Source organism: Oncorhynchus kisutch, linkage group LG8 (assembly GCF_002021735.2).
Source record: "Oncorhynchus kisutch isolate 150728-3 linkage group LG8, Okis_V2, whole genome shotgun sequence".
Classification (NCBI taxonomy): domain Eukaryota; kingdom Metazoa; phylum Chordata; class Actinopteri; order Salmoniformes; family Salmonidae; genus Oncorhynchus; species Oncorhynchus kisutch.
In genome coordinates this window covers 44,873,236-44,897,008 of record NC_034181.2, presented here as the reverse complement: position 1 = coordinate 44,897,008, position 23,773 = coordinate 44,873,236, and the positions used below count along the sequence as shown (strand labels likewise).

The following is a 23,773-nucleotide window of genomic DNA, read 5'->3' as shown; positions in this document are numbered from 1 at the left end:
GGGTTCAGAGACAGACTCTACGGAGGGTGATGCAACAGCGGGTAATGCTGCGCCCTGCCCCGCCCTGATCAACTGCGGGTGGAGGGGGGGGCAGAGTTGGCTGCCTGAAGGCCTGTGACATCAAAGTCCTTTGAAGCCCTCCTCTCCTTCTCTGTGTCACCCTTCATCTACAGGGCTCTGTTTCATAATCACTTCCTCCCACCCTCCAACTTCACCACCTGTTCTCCCTCTCTTCACCTGACCCTCCCTACGGAGGCTTGTTGGCTGGTCGCGTGGACTTCCACGCATACCTTCTGAAGATCCCTCGTGTCTAAACCATGTGTTATTGGTCTTAATATTCCGTGTCAATAGCAGAGTCGGAGAATGGAGCAAAACAGATAGACAAAAGCACCAGGGTCTTTAAATGGTTAGGCGCTGTGCTGCGTATGAAGGAGTGCTCTGGGAGGTCCAGTTTCCGCCTGCTTCACATTCGATTTGGCTTGTTTGGAGCTCGAGCACCGGCACGGCAGCGCTGTGACCGCAGCGGCGTGGTCGTCGTGGCAACCAGGTAGCGTCTCCCCCTTATCGCCCGAGCGCAGAGCCCCGACACCTGGCCCCATCTCGCCACACGGCTCCACACGCCCACCCACCTCCCCTGATTGACTATCTGGCCCGATAGCACGTTGCATTATCTAAACACTCATTTGCATATTGATGTAATTATTTTCCGGGGTTAATTAGCTCCTGCGAAGCGGGCCGCCCTCAGAGACTCGCTTCCTGTCACACGCCTGCCCGTTTAGTTTATATTTTTTATTTCACTTATTTTCCATTTCCCCCCAGGTCGTCCGATGTGTGTGTGCCAGGTCGTACAGATTCCCCACTGATCACCTGTTGCCAGCATCTTCAAGTGATGACTGTCACTGGCATTTTGGAGTGTGCGTGCGTGTGCGGATTGATTGTGGCACTGTTGACGGTAGCCAACAGTACATAGAGTCCCTCTAGAATGTACAATATGAGGACCCTCTCAGGCTTCCAGTGAGCTGTCCAACTGTTACCACACCAATTAAACACTCCAGGACTGAAGAACTATAAACACACTATGGATTTGGGGTGGTAGGTAGCCTAGTGGTGAGAGCATTGGGCCAGTAACCGAAAGGTTGGCTAGATCGACTCCCCGAGGTAAAAAGTTTTTAAAAAATTCATTCTGCCCCTGAACAAGGTAGTTAACCCATTGTTTCTAGGCCGTCATTGTAAATAATTTGTTCTTAACTGACTTGCCTAGTTAAATAAAGGTTAAAAAATAAATAAAAATAAGAGTGAGTCTCTTGTAAGCAAATGATATCATACTTTTAACATTTAGCCTCTTTACGTTTACAGTTTTAGCTAGCAATGGCTAATCCTGATATACTCATCTAACATTTGTGAAGTTCAATTGAAAAGCCAACTTCGTGTACCGACTTCTAATTCCACTATAGTTCATCATAGCCAGTTTAATGCAAAATATGTCCATCTTATTTTCTTGAATAATACAGGTAAATGTGAAGGGCCTTACGATGAATTTACACAATGTAACAGAACATAGAACAAAAAACAATAACCTACATTTAAACATCGACTGCTATGTGCAGCGGGTAGGTTTGTCCGTATTAACATCGTATTTTAATGTCTCCTTTGTGCACAAAGCAAAAGGTAAACAACTAACAGAGCAATGTTGATTTCAGAATGAAGTATTTTCGTCAGTTTAGTAGCCCTGGGCTCGTCCTACTGCAGAGAAGGGATGTGAGGGTTCAGGGAGGTGCTATGCCTGGGAATAGCCAAGGAGTTATGTCCTTCTTCCTGTACAAATTCCTATCAATATACAGTTTGACAACAATGAGTCTTACCCTACAGCCCTTCTGTCAGTGCTCCTTGAAGACGGGAAACAGCTTTTGCCATCGTGCAAAGCTCTCTAGAGGGTACCGTTTGTTCATCCCAAACGGCTTCCCAGCCAGATGCCGTCCGTGGCTCAGAACCAGCTCCTTCTGCTTCTAATGTTCGAACCTGGCCACGATTGGACGGGGGCCAGTGGGTCGTCCTCCCTAGCTCCCTCCTGACATTGGCTTGGATCTCACCCGGTGGACCAGATGGAAAGAGATGCTCTGCACCGTGTCGTTGTCCAGTTGTAGTTCATTAACCAGGAATGTTTTCAGTGTGTCCTCCACATTTTCTTCTGGCTTTTCAGCTATTCCACTCAAGATAAGATTGTCTCTCGTCGATCGAGTAGTTAGGTGCAGGATTTTCTCCTTCAATTGGAAGTTTTCAGTAGTGATGACTTCCACAATTGTTTGTACACCTTTCAGTTTTCTTCAATACATCAGAGTCCTTTTGTGTATTTCTCCAATAAAATGCTTGTGAAAAACACAGTTTTTCCCCCCCAACTCTTTCAGATCTTCTATGAGGTTTTCCAGCCTGTCCAACAACACAAGCTTGTTTAGTTTTGCGTCAACAGAAACAAGTAGTTCTTGGTTAGGTGACGTAGTTCCTGGTTAGCGCCGTCAAGTGACCATATAGGCCGCTGAGCCCTTTTCCCTCAATTTTTCTCTGGATTCCAACTGGAGTTCAAATGCCCGTATCGTGGACAGGCATGTGTGGTATCCAGTGTTGCTTTGAGTTAGAGGCATGTTTGTTGTTTGTGTTACAAACTAAAAAGTTCAAATGGTGTGGCTACTATTGATATTAAGCATCTAGTTTAGAAGTTGAAAAAAAAGCACGCTTTTGTTACAAACCTACCAGACCACTTCACAGCTGAGCGTGCTTAGCCGGGCATGCTCAAAGCATGAGCAGCTGAACTTATTTAGGCTTGAACTTATTTAGGTGTGCCATAAAAGGGTTGAATACACCCAGGACATTTCAGCTTTTCATCTTTTTATAACTTGTCAATATTTCTAAAAACATAATTCCACTTTGACATTATGTGGTATTGTGTGTAGATCCGTGACACAAAATCTGAATTTAATACATTTAGAATTCAGGCAGTAACACAACAAAATGTGGGGAACAATCAAGGGGTGTGAGTACTTTCTGAAGGCACTGTAGACTTATCTATTATCCATAATCACCTGCTTACTGCCCCTCACTGCGTGCTACCTCCCCGAGTGTTATCTCACAAACCTTTCACTGTCATACAGTACAGTGTGTGGAGCTCTCGGCGGTGTGTGCGTTTGTATTAATTAGCTGGATACCGTGCGAGCTGTCTGTTTCCAGACTGGTTAGGGTAGGACTACGTTTGAGTGACACTAAACACAAGGAAAACTGTGTGTCTGGGTTTTCAAGACTAGTGTTCCTCACTGATTACTGCCACCAGCACAGAGCAGAGAGAGAGAGGAGCTGTCAACCTGCCCAGCTAGCTAGCGCTGAGACAATCACTCAACACCACATCTCTCTGCCTCTCCTCCTCTCTTCCGCTATCCACTTCATCACTCCTTTTACCCCTTTCTACTTCCCTTTTTACCACTTCCGAGCCATGCGAGGGGAAATTGAGATACAGGTCCACTCCAGCTGAACAGATCAGGTGTTTTGAAAGGCTTTTGGCGCGTGGTGCAAAAGGAGACATGATCAACACAGGGCAATGAGTGAATTCAAATCAAAGACAGATGCATATATGCATGCACATAGGCCGTTTGGGATGAACAAACGGTACCCTCTAGAGAGCTTTGCACGATGGCAAAAGCTGTTTCCCGTCTTCAAGGAGCACTGACAGAAGGGCTGTAGGGTAAGACTCATTGTTGTCAAACTGTATATTGATAGGAATTTGTACAGGAAGAAGGACATAACTCCTTGACTATTCCCAGGCATAGCACCTCCCTGAACCCTCACATCCCTTCTCTGCAGTAGGACGAGCCCAGGGCTACTAAACTGACGAAAATACTTCATTCTGAAATCAACATTGCTCTGTTAGTTGTTTACCTTTTGCTTTGTGCACAAAGGAGACATTAAAATATGATGTTAATACGGACAAACCTACCCGCTGCACATAGCAGTCGATGTTTAAATGTAGGTTATTGTTTTTTGTTCTATGTTCTGTTACATTGTGTAAATTCATCGTAAGGCCCTTCACATTTACCTGTATTATTCAAGAAAATAAGATGGACATATTTTGCATTAAACTGGCTATGATGAACTATAGTGGAATTAGAAGTCGGTACACGAAGTTGGCTTTTCAATTGAACTTCACAAATGTTAGATGAGTATATCAGGATTAGCCATTGCTAGCTAAAACTGTAAATGTAAAGAGGCTAAATGATAAAAGTATGATATAATTTGCTTACAAGAGACTCACTCTTATTTATTTTTATTGAACCTTTATTTAACTCAGTCAGTTAAGAACAAATTCCTATTTACAATGCCGGCCTACTCCGGCGACGCTGTGCCAATTGTGCGCCGCCCTATTGGACTCCCAATCACGGCCGGATGTGATACAGCCTGGATTAGAACCAGGTACTGTAGTGACGCCTCTTGCACGGAGATGCAGTGCCTTAGACCGCTGCGCCACTCGGGAGCCCAGAGCCCAGATACTCTACAGATTAAGATGAAGCAAAATGGAAGAGTGATTGGAGAAGTTGTATTTTCTTTAATCATGGCTTAAACAACAAAAAAAGAGTGGTTTTATTCTTTTAGTCCATGTGACTATAAGATATAGTACCAGTCAAAAGTTTGGACACACCTACCCATTCAAGGGTTTTACTTTATTTTTAAAAACTAATTTCTACATTGTAGAATAAAACTATGAAATAACACATATGGAATCATGTAGTAACCAAAAAAGTGTTAAACAGATCAAAATATATTTTAGATTTTAGATTCTTCAAAGCAGCCACCCTTTGCATTGATGACAGCTTTGCACACTCTTGGCATTTTCTCAACCAGCTTCACCTGGAATGCTTTTTCAAAAGTCTTTAAGGAGTTCCCACATACGCTGAGCACTTGTTGGTTGCTTTTACTTCACTCTGCGGTACAACTCCTCCCAAACCATCTCAATTGGGTTGAGGTTGGGTTTCTGGAAGCCAGGTTATCTGATAGATCACTCTCCTTCTTGGTCAAATAGACCTTACACAGCCTGGAGGTGTGTTGGATCAAATGACAACCCCACTAAGCGCAAACCAGATTGGATGGCGTATCGCTGCAGAATGCTGTGGTATCCATGCTGGTTAAGTTCGTCTTGAATTCTAAATAAATCACAACAGTGTCAGCAGAAAAGTACCCCCACACCATCACACCTCCTCCTACATGCTTCACGGTGGGAACCACACATGGAGAGATCATCCATTCACCTACTCTTCGTCTCACAAAGGTACGGCGATTGGAACCAAAAATCGCACAATTGGACTCGTCAGACCAAAGGACGGATTTCCACCTGTCTAACAGGTGTCCAATTCATGCTTGAAAGTACAATTTCTATTAGAAATCACAAGACTCAACAGCATCAAAGAAAGAGGGAGATGCTAAGCAAGGGGGTTGTTGGGAAACTCTTCAGGCATATTTCTTTGACAAAGTCGAGATCTATTGAATTCTATTAATGAAAGCAAATATGTTATTATATGGGTAAAATGCTCCATATGCCATAGAACGTAAGCTAAAAATGTTTTGCTACAAATGTATTTTTGTATTAGGTACACCATGGCATTGCTGATGACTGTATTGTCCAAATGTGTTGTATTGTGCGTGTTTGTCTTTCTGTTTGAGTGTTGTTATGTATATTGTCAAATTTATTTTTATCAGAATAAAAAATAAATACAAATAAGCTCAGGAGTAAAAGTGTGCTTAACAAGTCATAATAAGTTGCATGGACTCACTCTGTGTTCAATAATAGTGTTTAACATGATTTTTAAATGACTACCCCATCTTTGTACCCCACACATACAATTATCTGCAAGGTCTCTAAATCAACCAGTGAATTTCAAACACAGATTCAACCACAAAGAGCAGGGAGGTTTTTCCTATGTTTCACAAAGGGAACCTATTGGTAGATGGGTTTTTAAAAAAAGCAAACATTGAATATACCTTTGAGCATGGTGCAGTTATTAATATTAAATTGTGGATGGTGTATCAATACACCCAGTCACTACAAACATACAGGTGCCCTTCCTAAATCAGATGCCGGAGAAGAAAGGAAACGCTCAGGGATTTCACCATGAGGTCAGTGGTGGTTTTAAAACAGTTAAACAGAGTTTAATGGCTATGATTGGAGAAAACTGAGGATGGATCAACAACATTGTAATTACTCCACAATACTAACAAAATGACAGAGAGAAAAGAAGGAAGCATATGCAGAAAAAAACATTCCAAACATGAATCCTGTTTGCACTAAGGCACTAAAAGTAATACTGCAAAAAATGTGTCAAAGAAATTCACTTTTTGTCCTGAATAAAATGTTTGGTGCAAATCCAACAAGACAGGACCACTCTTCATATTTTCAAGAATGGTGGTGGCTGCATCATGTTATGGGTATGCTTGTCATTGGAAAGTACTAGGGAGCTTCTTTTTTTAAATAAAAATAAACGGAAAAGAGATAAGCACAGGCAAAATCCTAGAGGAATACCTGGATGAGTCTGTTTTCCACCAGACACTGGGAGATGAATTCACATTTCAGCAGGACAATAACCTAAAGCACAACACCAAATATACACTGGAGTTGCTTACCAAGACGACATTGAATGTTCCTAGTTACAGTTGTTACTTAAATTGGCTTGAAAATCTAAGACAAGACTTGAAAATGGCTGTCTAGCAATGATCAACAACCAACTTGACAGAGCTTGACACATTTTTTAAAGAATAATGGGCAAATATTGTACATTCCAGGTGTGCAAAGCTCTTAGAGACTTAACCAGAAAGACTCACTGCTGTAATCGCTGCAAAAGGTGAGTGTAACTTGTATTGACTTAGGGGTGTGAATACTTATCTAATGAAGATATATTATTCTCCATCAAAAATAAATGATAATAATTATTCCACTTTGTGTAGATCATTGACAAAAAACTACAATTCAACCAATTTTAATCCCACTTTGTAACACAACAAAATGTGGAAAAAGTCAAGGGGTGTGAATACTTTCTGAAGGCACTGTACGCTTGCACACAAGCACGAGAGTGCACGCACGCACACACACACTAAAGTATCTATTGACCAACGCCCTCGACAGGTCAGAATCGGACTTTGCCCAGCTTGCTAGTTTTGCTCTGTGTTGTGAGAAAGTGTATCGGCACTACAGAGGCTAACAGTGCTTTCCATTCTCCACCCATCCTACCCCTCCTACCACTGAGGCCCACACACTCCCACAGTCCTCCAGAAACTCCCTGTGTGTTTTCTTTCCCTAGTTCCTGCTCTCTGTTTACAGGACAGTAATGAGAGGCAGGGAGAGGAGAGCACCCTGCTACGGCCACAATAACAGCACCAAAGCCAAGACAAACGGCCCAGCCCATCAACACAGGAAACAATGAATCTAACAGCATCAACACACTCCGACAAACAACCACTACAGGCTTCCCCTACCCCCCCATCTCTCCCTCCCTCTCTCCCTTTGCCGGAGTCCCTCCTGATGAACAGAGTGAAAGCTAAAGACCTCAGGGAAGCTTGGAAGTGGACTCTACAGAGACTAAGACTGAATCCAAAATGGCTCCCTATGGGCCCTGGTCAAAAGTAGTGCACTGCATAAGGAATAGGGTGCCATTTGAGCTTTCTAGTAGTCAGAAGAAGAGAGCCATAGCCCTCATACAGTCAGAAAAACACTGGGCAACGAAGACTTATAGGTGCTCAAACAACAGCAACACTGACAAGAGTAAGGGCCCTGACAGACAGCACCCGGCAGACGGGGTGGCCCATTAATTTTCAGTGAAGCCTAGGCTTCCCCTAGGGGGGGGGCAACCTACGGTGCTCACGCCTGTGGAAGCCGCACAGCCAAGGCAGGGCAAATACTATTCCACTCTATTTATCCTAGTGGTGCAGTCGTTGTTGACCAGTAGAATATGTAGCCTGCATGGTGATATGTTAGCACGTACGTCCAACAGCAGGATCAGCTAACTTGCCCACTCTAGCTAGATAGCTGGCTAACACAATCAGTTTACAGTCACATTTAAAATGAATGATTTTTTTCGCACGTCAATAATGTTTGTTAATTCCGTTGCTATGGTCACCGGTCGGCTGTCACATTGGTGACAGCGCACAGTCTAAGATAGAACAATGAGACCGATGTTTCAAGGGGGGGAATAAATGAGGCATCCGGTTAGCATTTCCACTCAACACTAAATATGGTGATGAGGTGAAGCCCAGTGGCCGGCAGTGGTAGAAGATGAATTTTGGCCGACATTCTGCAAATTAAATTAAATATTTTTGATCTCAATACAGTTTTCTGTTCCCAAAGCTAAAATCTGTTACGAACAGAGAGGACTAAGTTTTCTAGACTTTCCCCTTTGCCAAAGTTTCAAAAGACGGTGTTGTTTAGAAGGAGTGCAAGGTTGATTAGATTTATTGCCCACGTGCACTTCACAGAGTAGGCGTTCCCTAACGGAAATATCCAAATACATGCTAGAACACGCCAATAGGATCTGGCTCGATCGTGCTTGGTTCTGCCATCCTCCTTGCTTGTTCGGCCCACTATGATTAATTTGCTCCCATTGGAAACGACAGGCTGTTGTCAATCTTGGGGTAGTTCGAAAAAATGATGTGCGATATTCCGCTGTCTGTCTAAAAAGCACTTGAGAGTGATAGATAAAGAGAGTGAGAGGGATGCTGGGGGAAAAGAGAGAGAGAGCAATAGAAGTTAGGTCAGTGATTTCCAAATGCTAAGCCACAGGTCATGTACACCTCTCTCTCTCATTCAATCTCTCTCTGTGTGTGTGTGTGTGTGTGTGTGTGTGTGTGTGTGTGTGTGTGTGTGTGTGTGTGTGTGTGTACGCGCGTGAGCGTGTGTGTAAACACACCCGAAGCCCGCTCATTTGAATATTTAACATGTCCCTTACAGCGGGTAAGTGAATAATTTTCATTTGGGCTAATTATTAAATATTAAACAAGCGGCGGGCGCAGGTAATTACATAGCTTGTTATTAACATCGCCGCTATTAGGATGTGGACCTTCACTCAAACTCCCCGTTTGCAATTGAATTCCAATCAACGTCTTGGACAAGGACTCGTCAGGTGTTCTCTCGAGCGCTCTTCCCCTTCAGACGCTTTCCTTCCAGACAAAGTTGGCTGGGAATCGTACGAAGACACAACGGTCTGCAGGCTGAGGAGACGATATGGAGAAAATTCGTGGCAGAGATGGGGGGGGGGGAGATTACTGTACCATTGTGGGTAATTAGCTGGTAGTGCCTATGGAAAGTCAAGTTGCTAGAAAGAGAGAAAGAAAAAAGAAGGGATAATGAGTGTTAGACTGAGTGTTAGACTGAGTGAGAGACAGAGATGCACGGACAGTGTGTGTGTGTGCGTGTGCGTGTGTGTGTGTGTGTGCACGTGCTCAAATACCCAAAAGATGATCGCATTGAGACTCTATAGCACTGTGACCTTGCTGGAATCAAGCTAATCAGACAATATTTGCCAGGGCATTGTTTCAAATCGATAACTCATTAACAAAGTACAAAGGAAGTTTCCTGGTTTGTCTGAAATTCTTAAGATGAGAAAAAAACTGTTCTTGGCTGCACATGGGCGCAAAGGTCATCTCAGTGACATGTCTGCTATAGCCTCTCGCTGGGAACAGGGATTGTCAGACGAAATTACTTCAAGCCATTAATTGACATCAGGTAAAGGAGTGCGGGCAGGCAGACATGCCAGCGTTTGTTCGAGCTTGACCAGAGGCTGCAGTTAGGATATGGTGGAGGGTGAGGGACGAGGGGAAGAGAGGGGAGAGTGATGGATGTGTTTGATGGTTGACCTGACTGGAAGATTGGGAGCAGTGATCTAAGAGGTGCTACAGTACATGGCTCTCTCCCATGTACACACACACACACACACGCTCTGCTGCAGGTGAATTGCCACAGATCCTGGTCATTGACCTTTACGATGGCCAAGTGCGCAGAGTTGAGAGGCTAATGACGTTGCTCCCAGAGCCCCTCCCTGTCCTTGGATATGCTGAGCATCACATCCTGGCTCGAGCAGGGGTCAAAGGTCAAATAAGGCACAACAGCATAATTGCCCCGGCGCAAAGTGAGAGTCGGTGGGGGTGAAGGTGACACGGAGCGTGGCTTCGCGGCGCTAGCCTTTGGAACCAAGCTGGAATACATATCCGCCCGTGTTTGTGTGTTTGTGTGTGAAACACACAAGTGAGAGTGGGTAAGTGTGTCGGAATCCTCAGGGCATGATGTAGCAGGCAGGCACTGGGAAACCGTACATCTCCTAAACAAGGCCCTGGACACGAATCCCACTGCCCCTGGAGGACTAGAGAAACACCAAGAAACCATGGAGAAACCAGGCCTAAATAATGGATGGTGCTCACTCTTACACACACATTGTGCATGCCTGCAAAACCTGTCTATGCCCCCCCCCTGTGGCACACATTCACCATCTGGAACAAAAAGCAACCCCACAACGCAATTCCCAACGTAGCAGGTTCTGTTTCCTTCAGTGACCTTCAGTGAAACCGTTGAGAAAACCCATCTAAAAGTGATTCTACACACAATGCTTTCTGCAGTAACGTAAATACAAGGAACCATCCGCTTTTTCTAGCCAAGCGACACAGTACACAAAAACAGTGTGTTATGTATGGTGTGCACTGTGCTGCGATTCCAGTAGCCCTCACGGAATTTGACAGATGTGTGTAAGTACATAACTGTATAAAAACAGAAAAGACAAAATGTGAAAACATTGCCGAAATGGAGTGCCATTGTTGCTGGAGAGTTATTGTCCCAGCGAACGCTTAAAAGAGAAGTGGGGGGGGTGGGGGTGGACTCAAATGTTTGACTCAAAAGCTTTCACTTCGCAATCATAAGGATCTTACACTTCAAGAGATGGCACTCGAGAGATGAATAAAGGATGGGGGAAAAGAAAAGAAACACATGAGGGCCTCTCCCTCTCTTTCCATCTCTCTCTATGAACGTTTAAAAAAAAAATGCAACAATACGAGACGCGAGAAAAAGCGAGACGACGGAGAAGGGGGGGAAAAGGGGGGGAAAAAGTATTCCAGTCATTTACAAGAATAAGTGGCGCTTAAAGAAAGGCTCCACTCTGTTTTTTGTCCCCTTGCTCTTTTTCCAGAAGCTGCTGGCCTAATCCGAGCCAGTCAGCCTTGAGTGAAATCTTTGGAAGCTTCTTAAGCCATGAATGTGGGTTTTGTTCCTGCTATTCCTCCGCTTGGCTGACAGAAAATAGGTAACTGGATTAGTGCTAAAATTCAGAGTAAAGTGAACTCCCAAACTTCTATATGGCAAAGTGCTAGGAGCAACCCCCTTTCCTCGTCTCCCGCCATCCCTCCCCCCATCCTCTCCCTTTCTCTCTGTCATTCGGCCGACATCACTAAACATGGGCCAATGGACTGTGATCTCTAAGAGAGGAGAGATTAGCCAAGGTTGAGAGGTTACACACTATGAACCAGGGGCTAAAAAGTAAGAATCCTAAAAGCAGTTAAGGGCTTATTAATGTGTGTAAGGAAGCGTATTAATCAACTCAACTCTATCTGGGGGCTGGCTGGCTGGCTGGCTGTGTGTGTGTGTGTGTGTGTATATATATATGGGGTCCTACACACACACACACACACACATATATATATATATATATATATATATATATATATATATATATGTGTGTGTGTGTGTGTGTAGGACCCCACTGTGTGTGTGTGTGTGTGTGTGTGTGTGTGTGTGTGTGTGTGTGTGTGTGTGTGTGTGTGGGGCACCCCACTGTGTATGCGTGTGTGTGTATGTATGGGACTGTGTGGCTTTGCGCAGGTGGTCCCGCTCCACAGTGGGGGTTAGAAGAGGGGCAGAGGGGGTATCCCAATGCCAATAGAATAGATGAAAAACCCCTGCTAAAGAGGCTTGATTTGATCCCCCACCCAGCCTGACTAAGAGGGGTGAAGAAGAAAAACACAGAATCATCACAGCCCTACGCACACACACCCAGAGAGAGAGAGAGAGAGAGAGTAAAGTTTAGTTCCTGGGGATCTCCTTAACACTACCCGCTAGAGAACGCTGCCGGGTGTCTCCTTCAGCATCAGATGCACATCAACACGAAGGGTGCATGAACAGAAGCGCCCACACTTGATAAAGAGTGCAGAAACTATAGTCAAAGGACTCGTTGCATGAAAACATCGGTAGAAGTGTACAAAAATGAACAAGAGTTATTTGTTTAGATTGAGTCAAGGATGTTTTGTTTAACGGACAATAAAAACATCACAGCGTAATCCATTTGATTTGTAGACTTGATTAGTAATAGAGTAAGTCATTAACAAAGTCCAGTTGCAGCTTCTTTTGACAAAGTACAAATGAAAAAGACAATAATAACAATATTAACTAGCCAGGTGCACCGGTGAAATTATTTGCTGCATTCCTAAACAAAAGCACGAACGCATGAACAATTGTATAAAGAAATATTTGTGGAAATATATTCTTGATAAGATGTAAAAAAAAAACAGTCATTGTATCGGACACTGTGTTGTGCCGTTACACCCATGCCTAGCATGAATCAATCTAGTCTTCTCTTTATGCTTCGGGTCCACAGTCAGCACACAGCTTCGTGACTTTCTGTGAGCAAGCCCCCCACAAACAAATCGGTTGCACTTTCATGGGCCTTGTTTCGTGTGCACCTGCCAACTTGACATTGTGTCTTCTCCCCCCCCCCCCCCCCCCCCCCCCCCCAACACCGTGAGTGTTGCTTTACCACTCTCCATCACTGATGTGGAGGACAGCTCCACTGGTATGTTGTTTTGTGCAGAGGGTGTACTTGATTTTTCGACATCGGCAGCTAACCAAAACTGAAAAACAGAAGTTTTCCTTTTCTATTTCCACATGTCTGATATGCTGCAACATCAGCATGTCTCATAAACAAAAGAAACTGTTGAGTGCACAAGCAATTTGTCCGTACGCATGAGGTGTAGGGCCTTCTCTTATATTCTGGGAAGGCCACCTTCCTGTTGCGCTCTCATCTCTCTTTTCAACCCACACCGTGCCATCCCTCCCAGACTCCTGTTTCACCGCCTCAGTTGGCTCTGTTCTGGTTTTTCTTCGGCGAGGCTCAGGCATCGGAGGCTCAAAGTTAACACCATAATCAGATGAGAACTCTTCATCGGCATCGTCGATCCAATCCTCTGCCCGACTCCGCCTGACTTGCCATTGTGAACGTTGTATGCGGTACTCAGTGTCTGACTTGACTCTCAGAGGGGAGATAACATACAATCCCCAGGCTTTCATAATAAAATAATTAGACCGTCCACCGATCTTCATCACCAGTCCACTATTGTTCTTAATTCAATCGTCCTCTTCACCTTCATCACTCAGATCAATACAATTCAATCACCCTCTTCACCCTCCTCCTCATCATCCAGTTAACTGAAGTCACACGCTCCTTTATCGGTTTCTATCTGGTTTCTACCGGCCATACATCCACTGACCACAGAATAGCATATTTACATTTTATTATGTTACTCGTTTTTGCTTAGTAACCAGAGCAATGCTGCCGCGCGAGTGGTCACGTCCTGAACGCGGACACAGCGCGGATATCTTTGGGGGGAAAAAATGACACCTCTTGAATTATGAGAGTCATTTGTAGTAGAAGTGTAGTACAAGTGTAGTAGAAACTAAAGAATATGCTCATCTGGTTGATTATTTCATCTGGTCTATAGGCTAACTCTTGTTATGTGTGAAATTAGTTTCGGTATAGTTCAGGCCCAGCGTCGTCCGGGTTTGACCAGGGTAGGCCGTCTCTGTAAATAAGAATGTGTTCTTAACTGACTTGCCTAGTAAAATAAAGCATTTGAAAGTGTATTGTTTGTTTCCCGCTCGTCAAGCAGGATAGAGTCAAGGATATGTTTTGCATCATTCTAAAGGCCTACTGCAACACACAGCATGTTTTCCCTTTTACTTACAATAAAGGTGATTAGTAGTTATAGTTACAGTAAATAATACAGTCCTGTAACAGCTTCTTCTACAAAGTAAAACCTAAAGGGGAACGGTATCAACCCGCAAGGTTGTTACACTATTGTCTTTCTAAAATAAAATCCAACCACTTCACCCTCCTTATCATTCAGTTAGGCCTAATTTAAATTCAATTGTGAAGTAAGGTGCACAATTATCACCCATTCATCATACATTCAGTGAAGATAGAGAGACGCATTAGTGCCTGGCTGGGTATCGACATCCTACGGCACATTGTCTTGGCGGGTTAAGTTAGGAATAGGTGTCAAATAACAGTTAAAAAAAGGCTCCAAATACTTTTCTGTTTGTGATTTCAAAATTAGGACAAATGTAAAATTAAAAAACATGTAGGAAAAGTTAGGGAAGGAGCGGGACATAGCTATTGGGGGGGATGGAGGGGGGCTGTTTTTTTATTTTATACAAAATCAAACGTCAGTGGCCGTTGGCCTATGGCGGTTCTAGTGTAAAAAAAGAGCTATTATGGGGACGTTATCTTGATGAGCATGAATCAAATCAAATTGTATGCGTCCATATGCTTGGTAAACATGCTTACTTATAGTGCCCGTCCCAACAATGCAGAGAATGATAACAGGAAGTATAAATACACAAAGAGTAAAGGTCAATTAGAGAGTTGAACACTGTCTACTGTACTGCTATCCTCCTGGATATGGTGATGGTTTCATGGTCACTCTGTCCTGAACCTTTACACCTCGCCATTTTATTAATTACTATTACACCCCCCCCATATTCCTATAGATTCTAATTTCCATCTCCCCCTTGCATTTTGCTGCATAATACTCCACACCTGTGTGTGTGTCTATCTGTGTGTGGTGTGTGTGTGAGTGAGAGAGAGTGTTTGAAGCTTACTCCAAAAGCAAGGGAGTGGCTGAGGAGGTCCAGGTCCTGGGGAGAAGGGGCGGGGCCGATTGAGAGAGGGGGTCAAATAAACTAACATCCTGCTGAGTCTAAGGTCACAGTTCAAAGGGCAGAGGTCACTGTGCCGTATGGCCCCGTAAGAAGACTCATCCTGCGGTATCTCTTCATCGATCAAACTCAAAAGCAACAAGCCCCAACTATATCAGAAGAGAACCCACGCATCAGAGAAGAGTGCTTGGAAGAATTCAAACGTCAACCAATCACACAAGGACCTTGTATTATCCCATGATTATTTTAGGAAATCATGTTTAAAGTCGTGACGAAATGACCAACATCAACATAAAGTGTCTTAGCAGGGCGTTGGGCCACCAAGAGCCAGAACAGCTTCAATGCACCTTGGTATAGATTCTACAAGTGTCTGGCACTCTATTGGAGGGATGTGACATCATTCTTCCATGAGAAATTCCATTGTTTTGTTGATGGAAAACTCTGTCTCAAGCGTCGCTCCAGAATATCCCATAAGTGTTGGGTTGAGATCTGGTGAGACAGACACACAAACCCTTTAAACCCCCTTTTAGGTCCCTCTTTAAAAGTCACAGACCTCTTCTTCCAGCCACAGTAGCCAAAATAATGGGCAACTAGGCGTTTTTGCACATGACCCTAAGTATGATGGGATGTTGATTGCTTAATTAACTCAGAAACCACACCTGTGTGGAAGCACCTGCTTCCTTTATTTTGGCAGTTACCTGTATATTGCATAAGGATGATCTACTTCATTTTGAGGTTTAAAATCATAGATATAGAATTTGTAGACACACACAATATACACATATGCACATACATGTGGGCACACAAACACACACACACGGGCAAACGGCAAACACCCCCTCCCCCATTCTTCATAGAAGAGTTTTAACACACTTCACCCCAAAATGTTGTGAGCTTTTCACTATCATTGTAAAGCCCTAGTTATTTTGTTGCTTTGACAAAGTCATTTCTGAAAACTATTATTTATGTAATTCATTTTAAGGTAAAAACATTTTAATTTTTTTAACTTATTTGAACTGAAGTCGTTTTTAATATGGTGAAACTCTACATACATTTATTTTTTTACATTGAACATCTAATTGTCAAATCATAGTGTAAAAGCAGGTGTGCTGGTCCTACTCATAACACATCAACCCTGTTACCCAAAGATAGACCGGCTTGCAGTCAATTGCCCCTCCCAGTTGCACACCTGCTTCCATTTCCCCTGTCAAAAGGGGATTTATGGCTGATTTAAGATGAAATCGTCAACCCTGTTACTTTATTTGGCACTTTATAGGCACTTCCTATAGTAATTTTATTTACAACCTCGAGGTGGGAAAACATCTTATTTATTACAATGAACATGTGCTCTTTATGCGAGAATGTTAAAAGTAGGTGAAATCAAACTTTTGCACCAAGTTACACATCTCAAAAGGCACTGAATTGGTGGAACGACCCAACTATAGGCTAATGCCAAAGTGTGAAAAATATTGTATGGCCTCCTGCAGAACTGGAAAAACCTTGGGTGGGACTGCACTAACGATCTCACGCTGCTAGCATCACAAAGTGCAAAAGGTTTCAGAGAGAGCGAGAGAAAAAGAGAGTCTCCTCATTATGTGAATTTGGAGATATTCCAGTTGAAATATTTATTAAGATATTAATATGGGCTCTTCCCCTTCATCTCCTCTCTGATGATATGCTCACACAGCTCTATCTTTCTGCTCCTCACTAAGTCTGACCTCTCTCTCTCTCTGTAACACACACACACAGTCGCACAAACAGCCTGCTACCAACTTTTAGTAAACTTCTGGAAACAATTGTGTTTGACCAGATACAATGCTATTTCACAATTAACAAATTAACAACTGACTTTCAGCATGCTTATAGGGAAGGGCACTCAACAAGTATTGCACTTACACAAATTACTGGTGTTTGGCTGAAATAAACTTTTGATATACTTCAGTACAGCTTTTGACATAACTGATCATAATCTTTGTGTGTTATGGCTTTACATCCCCTGCTATATCGTGGATTGAGAGTTACCTGTCTAATTGAGAGTTACCTGTCTAACTCCAACTTAATCCAGGTAGAATCGGGGATTCCCCAGGGCAGTGGTCTAGGACCCTTTCTTTTTTCAATCTTTACAAATGACTTGCTACTGGCACTGAGTAAAGACTGTGTGTCTATGTATGCTGATGACTCAACACTATACACGTCAGCTACCACAGCAAGTGAAATCACTGCAACACCTAAAGAGCTGCAGTCAGTTTCAGAATGTGGGGCAAGTAATAAGCTAGCACTAAATATTGAAAAAACTAAACGCATTGCATTTGGGACAAACGATTTACTAAATCCTAAACCTCAACTACATTTTGTAATGAATAATGTGGAAATTGAGCAAGTTGAGGACTGTTATGGTCAAAACATGTTGATGCAACATGTGTGTAAGACTTGTGAAGATATGTCCGTAATAAAGTGCTGCTCTGCTTTCTTGACATTGCTATCAACAAAACAAGTTTTGTTGCACCTGGACTACTGCCCAGTGATATGGTCAAGTGTCACAAAGAGGGACATAGGCAAAAACAGTAGTCCCAGAACAGAGCAGCAGGACTGGCCCTTAAATGTACATCGATTACATGCATGTCAATCTCTCCTGGCTCTAGAGGAGAGATTGACTGCATCACCACTAGTCTTTGTGAGAGGTATTGACATGTTGAAAGCACTGAGCTGTCTGTTCAAATGACTAGCACACAGCTCAGACATCCATGCAAACCCCACAGGACATGCCACAAGGGGTCTCTTCATAGTCCTCAAGTCCAGAACAGACTCCGAGAAACGCACAGTACTACACAGAGCCATGACTACATGGAACTCTATTCCACATCAAGTAACTCATGCAAGCAGTAACATCTGATTTTAAAAACAGATATAATTACACCTTACGGAACAAATCGGACAGTGAAGAGACACACGCATACAGAGGCACACACGCACTTTACACTCACGTACATTGTAATGTTGTTGTATGGTGGTATTATAACTTTTGTATGGTAGACATGTAGTGGTGAAATAATGTTACATGATGTACCTTTTTGTTGTTTTTTGTTGTTGTGTGATGTAAGTACCTTAATGTGTTTGGACCCGAGGAAGAGTAGCTGCTGCCTTGGCAACAGCTAATGGGGTTTCACTAATAAATACAAATACACACCCTCAAACACACACAAAAAAAACGTCCAAGAGGTCAATATCAGAGGTGACACTTTAGAGCCTTGATCCTTGTGTTATAATGTATGTGTTGTGTGTGTGTGTGTGTGTGTGTGTGTGTGCGCGCGCGCGCGCGCTTGTATCTGTGCATGTGTTTGTGCATACTAGGGTTGAATGCCGGGAATCCGGTTACCGAGATTTACTGACATAACCACTCCCCTTTCTGGGATAAATAACTGAGAAACCGGTATATTGTAATAAATTATTTAAATGAACAGCATGACGTGAAATTGAACTGTTAAATTATATGTGAAGTCTAAATCGGTCTTCTCTATGGCATGATGAATCATCAACGCTCTGGGTGGGAACACACCATCTCGGTATGGAGCGCAGTTGTAGTCCTGGCCATGTGGTGCCAGGACAACAACCTCTCCCTCAACGTGATGAAGACAAAGGAGATGATTGTGGACTACAGGAAGAGCATGCCCCCATTCTTCGACGGGGCTGCAGTGGAGCAGGTTGATAGCTTCAAGTTCCTTGGTGTCCACATCAACAAACTAACATGGTCCAAGCACACCAAGACAGTCGTGAAGAGGGCACAACATAACCTATTCCCCCTCAGGAGACTCAAAAGATTTGGCATGGGTCCTCAGTTCCTCAAAACCTTCTACAGCTGCACCATCGAGAGCATCACTGCCTGGTATGGCAAATGCTCGGCCTCTGACCGCAAGGCACTACAGAGGGTAGTGTGAACGGCCCAGCTAAGCTTCCTGCCATCCAGGACCTCTAAACCAGGCGGTGTTATAGGAAGGCCCGAACAATTGTCAAAGACTCCAGCCACTCTAGTCATAGACTGTGCTACCGCACAGCAAGCGGTACCAGATGTCCACAAGTCTAGGTCCAAGAGGCTTCTAAACAGCTTCTACCCCCAAACCATAAGACTCCTGAAAACCTAATCAAATGGATACCCAGACTATTTGCATTGCTGCTACTCTCTGTTGTCATCATCATTGAGATGTGTCTGTTACTTGCATAGTCACTTTAATAAATATATTTTTTAACTGCATTGTTGGTTAGGGGCTTGTAAGTAAGCATTTCACTGTAAGGTTGTATTCAGCGCAAGTGACTAATAAAATTCATGCAGACCCAGACTTTGTTTCTTGCGACAGGTAGGCTGAGATTTGCTGCAGCATAGTCTGTGCTACAGTAATATAAAGACCAAATGTGTGTCTAATCTCCATCTGGCTTTCGGGGGTCACCTTCGTTTTTACTTTGCACCCGCAGAGTTCTAAAACCGTGCTTCACTCTACTATTGTTACTTTAAAATCAGTGCACGTGCGAGCCTCTTTCCATCAATTCCATTCAAATTGCATGCAAAACAGATCATCCTGTTCTAGATTGATGTACAGCCCTATATATAGATGTCCTAGCCTACCTCTTTCAGGTAATTCATTCAACGCAGTATTAGTCTTATATTTAGCTCATTCATGATGGGTTATGGATAACAAGCGTCTAACTTCTAGCCTCTGTCTCTTGAACAATAACCACGCACATGTGCTCCGCTGGCCTCTCCTTAAAAAAACACACTCCTTAGCTCTTGGAGTCTCATGCAGGAAAAGACAGACTAGAATAGCTTGCTGAACATCATTTAAGCATTTCTTATACCAATGTTTGAAGCTATTGTTTGCTGAATGTTAAATGTAGTAGCCAATAGAACTCACGGGGAGTTTGAAAGAAGAGCGAACGCGCGATGGCAGTAGGCTATAGCAATTATTTATTCAGACCCATAAACATTCAATTTTGGGGAAGAAAACTGAAAGCCTTCAACATCTAATTCTCGTCCTGTATTATTCAAGGATGTCATTAGAATGATGAAGATAAGGACAGCGAAACTCATTTCATTTGACTGTTGAAAGCGAGGAAGGAATGAACCAACAATAGAGAGAGAAAGAGGTAGGCAGGCTACTAAATATTATCAAAAAGGTATATATGCATCAGCCTACTAATTATACAAATAAGCCCATTTACTGTACATTAAAAAAAATGTAATCAAATTTCCTAGCCTATACTTGTAACTTTGAAGGCTGCATGTGTTGCACCAGAATCCCATGTTCTCTCCCTGCTTCATCACGGTTTGAACGATGTGCGTAATTCCAGTCCACAGTAATATAGTTCACACTCAAAAAGATTAGCCTACTGGAGCTTGTTTAATTTATTTACCCAAGAGAGCATATAGCTAGCTACATCTATGGGCTTTTATATGTTTCTGTCATGTGTAATGTGCAGTAGCCTATATCATGGGATCATTAAATATGTTTTATTTAGGGCTCATAAAATGTATTTAATCTATGGCTCATCGGGCCCAGGTAGCATCGGGCTTGAATTTTAGATCAAAACTCTATAATAAACCCATCATGTTTAAATGATTTTAAATAAATCCCTGACAGTGTCACCAGCAAAGCACCCCCATACCATCACACCTCCTCCATGCTTCACGGTGGGAACCACACATGCAGAGATCATCCGTTCACCTACTCTGCGTCTCACAAAGAGAAGGCGGTTGGAAACAAAAATAGCAAATTTGGACAAAAAGGACAGATTTCCACCAGTCTAATGTCCATTGCCTGTGCTCCTTGGCCCAAGCAAGTCTCTTCTTCTTATTGGTGTCCTTTAGTAGAGGCACATTTTCTATGCAGAAATTTGACCATGTAGGCCTGATTCATGCAGTCTCCTCTGAACAGTTGATATTGAGATGTGTCTGTTACTTGAACTCTGTGAAGCATTTATTTGGGCTGCAATCAGAAGTGCACTTACTTATCCTCTGCAGCAGAGGTAACTCTGGGTCTTCCTTTCCTGTGGCGGTCCTCATGAGAGCCAGTTTCATCATAGCGCTTGATCGTTTTTGCAACTGCAAGTCCAGATTGATTGACCTTCATGTCTTAAAAAAATGATGGACTGCCATTTCTCTTTGCTTATTTGAGCTGTTCTTGAAATAATATGGACTTGGTCTTTTACCAAATACAGCTATATTCTGTATACCACCCCTACCTTGCCACAACACAACTGAAAGGCTCAAACGTATTAAGAAGGAAAGAAATTCCACAAATTAATTTAACACCGCACACCTGTTAATTGAAATGCATTCCAGGTGACTGAAGCTGGTTGAGAGAATGCCAAGAGTGTGCAAAGCTGTCATCAAGGCAGGGTGGCCACTTTGAAGAATCTCAAATATAAAACACTTTTGTGGTTACTACATGATTCCATATGTGTTATTTCATAGTTTTGATGTCTTCACTATTATTCTACAATGTAGAAAATAGTACAAATAAATAAAAACCCTGGAATGGAACTTTTGACTGGTACTCTATATTGTTTATAATGCTTTTGAATGACAATTCCGTTTTTTGGCGGGAAATACTGGGTCACCTGGGAGAAAAGAGATTTATTGTTAGGATGGATCATTTGTAAAATACCAGGAAAATATTGAACCCTAGTGCATTACGCATCTAAACACACTCAAAAATGTTTTGTTTCAGTTGTATTTCAATGAACACGAAGACGACTTCTTTAAAGTTTACGCCCAAAAAAAGACGATGCCTAAAAAACATGTCTAATGTAAGAGTGAGCTAGACAGTGATGATGGGGGGCTTGAAGCCATCGCTAAGGCGATAATATAATCATATATATGGCATTTAGCAGACGCTTTTGCGATCTAACAGAGTAAGCTAAAGCGCTACTGCTAATGAGCCCATATTAGAGTGTGGTACTATCAGGAGAGCCAGGCAGAGAGAAAAGAGGCACTGTTGACAGCTCACACACAGCCCGTCAGTCCCTGTGAGACCACAAGGCCTGTCAGAGGCAACCGAGTGACATCTCTCACACGCAAACGTGCATGTGCACGAACGCACAGCACAAATACAAAAACGTATGGACACGTATGTACACACGCACATGTACACGCACACTGGTGTGACGCTACAGCCATCAACCCGAGACGAGACAAAGAGGATAGCATCCCCTTACATTCTCGTCACGTTAAAACCAACAACTACTGGCCTTCTACAGAGCACCCTACAAACGCTCTACCGCATAAAGAAAAACAAGGTCTGTGTGGATGGACAACAGGTCAAAGCCTTTGAGGACGACGTCACCATAGTCCGGTTATGTTAGGTGTGATAGAAGGACTGAATTGAGGCTCCTTCGGTTCCATTTCCTATAACGCTGGAGGTATTTGTTTTGATCCCTGAAATATTCCATTATCAATCAGAGACGAGGAACGAGAGTCTATGGGAAGGTGGACGATGTGTGATGTGCTAGTGTGTGTGTGTGATGAGGTGGTGTGTGTGGGATGAGGTGGTGTATATATGGTGTGTGTTTGGAAGACAATAATCCCAGCGGTCAACAGTTTGAGGGGACAGAGTTGCTCTGACGAGCGAGCGAGAGAGAGAAAGGAAGAGAAAATTGAAAGAGAGAGCGTGCCATGTGCCACAGCCTGACCACACAAGAGCCTCTCTTTCCCTCTTCACCCGCCCTCCCTCCTCTCCTTTCTCCACCTCCCCCATCGTTTCTTTTAGGACGCTGTCTATCCCTTTCTTATCCTCCTCCACCACCGCCCCTCCCACGCTCACCCGTATGGGGATCTGCTCGGTCTCGCTCTCCTTCTGCGGGTTGCGGTACTTCTCGTAGAAGTCCCTCTTCTTCTTGCTCTCCCGGTCGTCCTTGCGCTCTCTCTTCTCGGCGGGTTCGTCCGAGGCCTCGGGGGAGGGCAGGGGCGCGGGCTTGGCCGGCCTCTCCACCTCCAGGTGGTTCTCATTGGGGTTGAGCACCATCACGCCGTAGCCTTCCTGGAAGACAACACACACAAATGTTAGAGAGTCCACGCATCTGCCTCCGACTCACTTCTGTGTCTCTGGCTGTGTGTGTGCGTGTGTTTAGGTGAATGCAGTTGATGCCCATACAATAATCAAAGTGAGTTATTGTATGGCCAATAGTGAGCCAATAGTGAGAGGCATCTGTGCCAGGCTGGTAGGGGAGAGACAGTCAGTCTTGCCATAGTGAATAGCATTGGGTCCAAAGGCCAGGTGTCACTTACTATCAAAATGAATTGACCCCTCCATCACTCATCTCAAAAGTTAGGGGCTGTCGTATACATGTGTGTGATCAGTGTGTGTGTGTGTGTGTGTGTGTGTAACTGCAATTCAAGTTTTGTGAGGATAACAAGGGGCATACAACGTTTAACAGAAACAAAATACAAATGAACAAACAAATTCTAAATGGCATTATGCTGTAAAACTAAGATAAGGAAGTCAGAAAATGTCCTGTAAGTTGTTCGGAATTGAAACAGGCAGAAACTATTATGGTCAGGGGAAGTTTTCACAAGGCCTTAGTGACTTCTTCAACTCTGAAGACATTTTTAATTAAGTGTGTTTATTATCCCAAGCACTCTCAAACTAAAGCAGGAAACGGAGGGATTCCTTTTCCATTTTGGCAGCACTTCACACACACACTCTCCCTCTGTATACACACACACACACACACACGCACAAAAAATTGGCAGATCTGAACTGACAAAAAGGTTTTTTGAAGACAAGTGTA

The 23,773-nt window shown here is 43.4% G+C and overlaps 1 protein-coding gene across 8 annotated transcripts in view; it reads right to left on the bottom strand.

The window, feature by feature from the left end:
- Positions 1–23,773, bottom strand: part of LOC109895621 (cotranscriptional regulator FAM172A homolog) — a 262,316-nt gene that overhangs the window by 165,525 nt on the left and 73,018 nt on the right. For all 8 annotated transcript variants that reach the window (XM_031830434.1, XM_031830431.1, XM_031830427.1 and 5 more), the window contains exon 7: positions 22,807–23,022. In XM_031830434.1, coding sequence (XP_031686294.1) covers positions 22,807–23,022 — 216 coding nt within the window. The remainder of the gene's footprint in view (positions 1–22,806; positions 23,023–23,773) is intronic.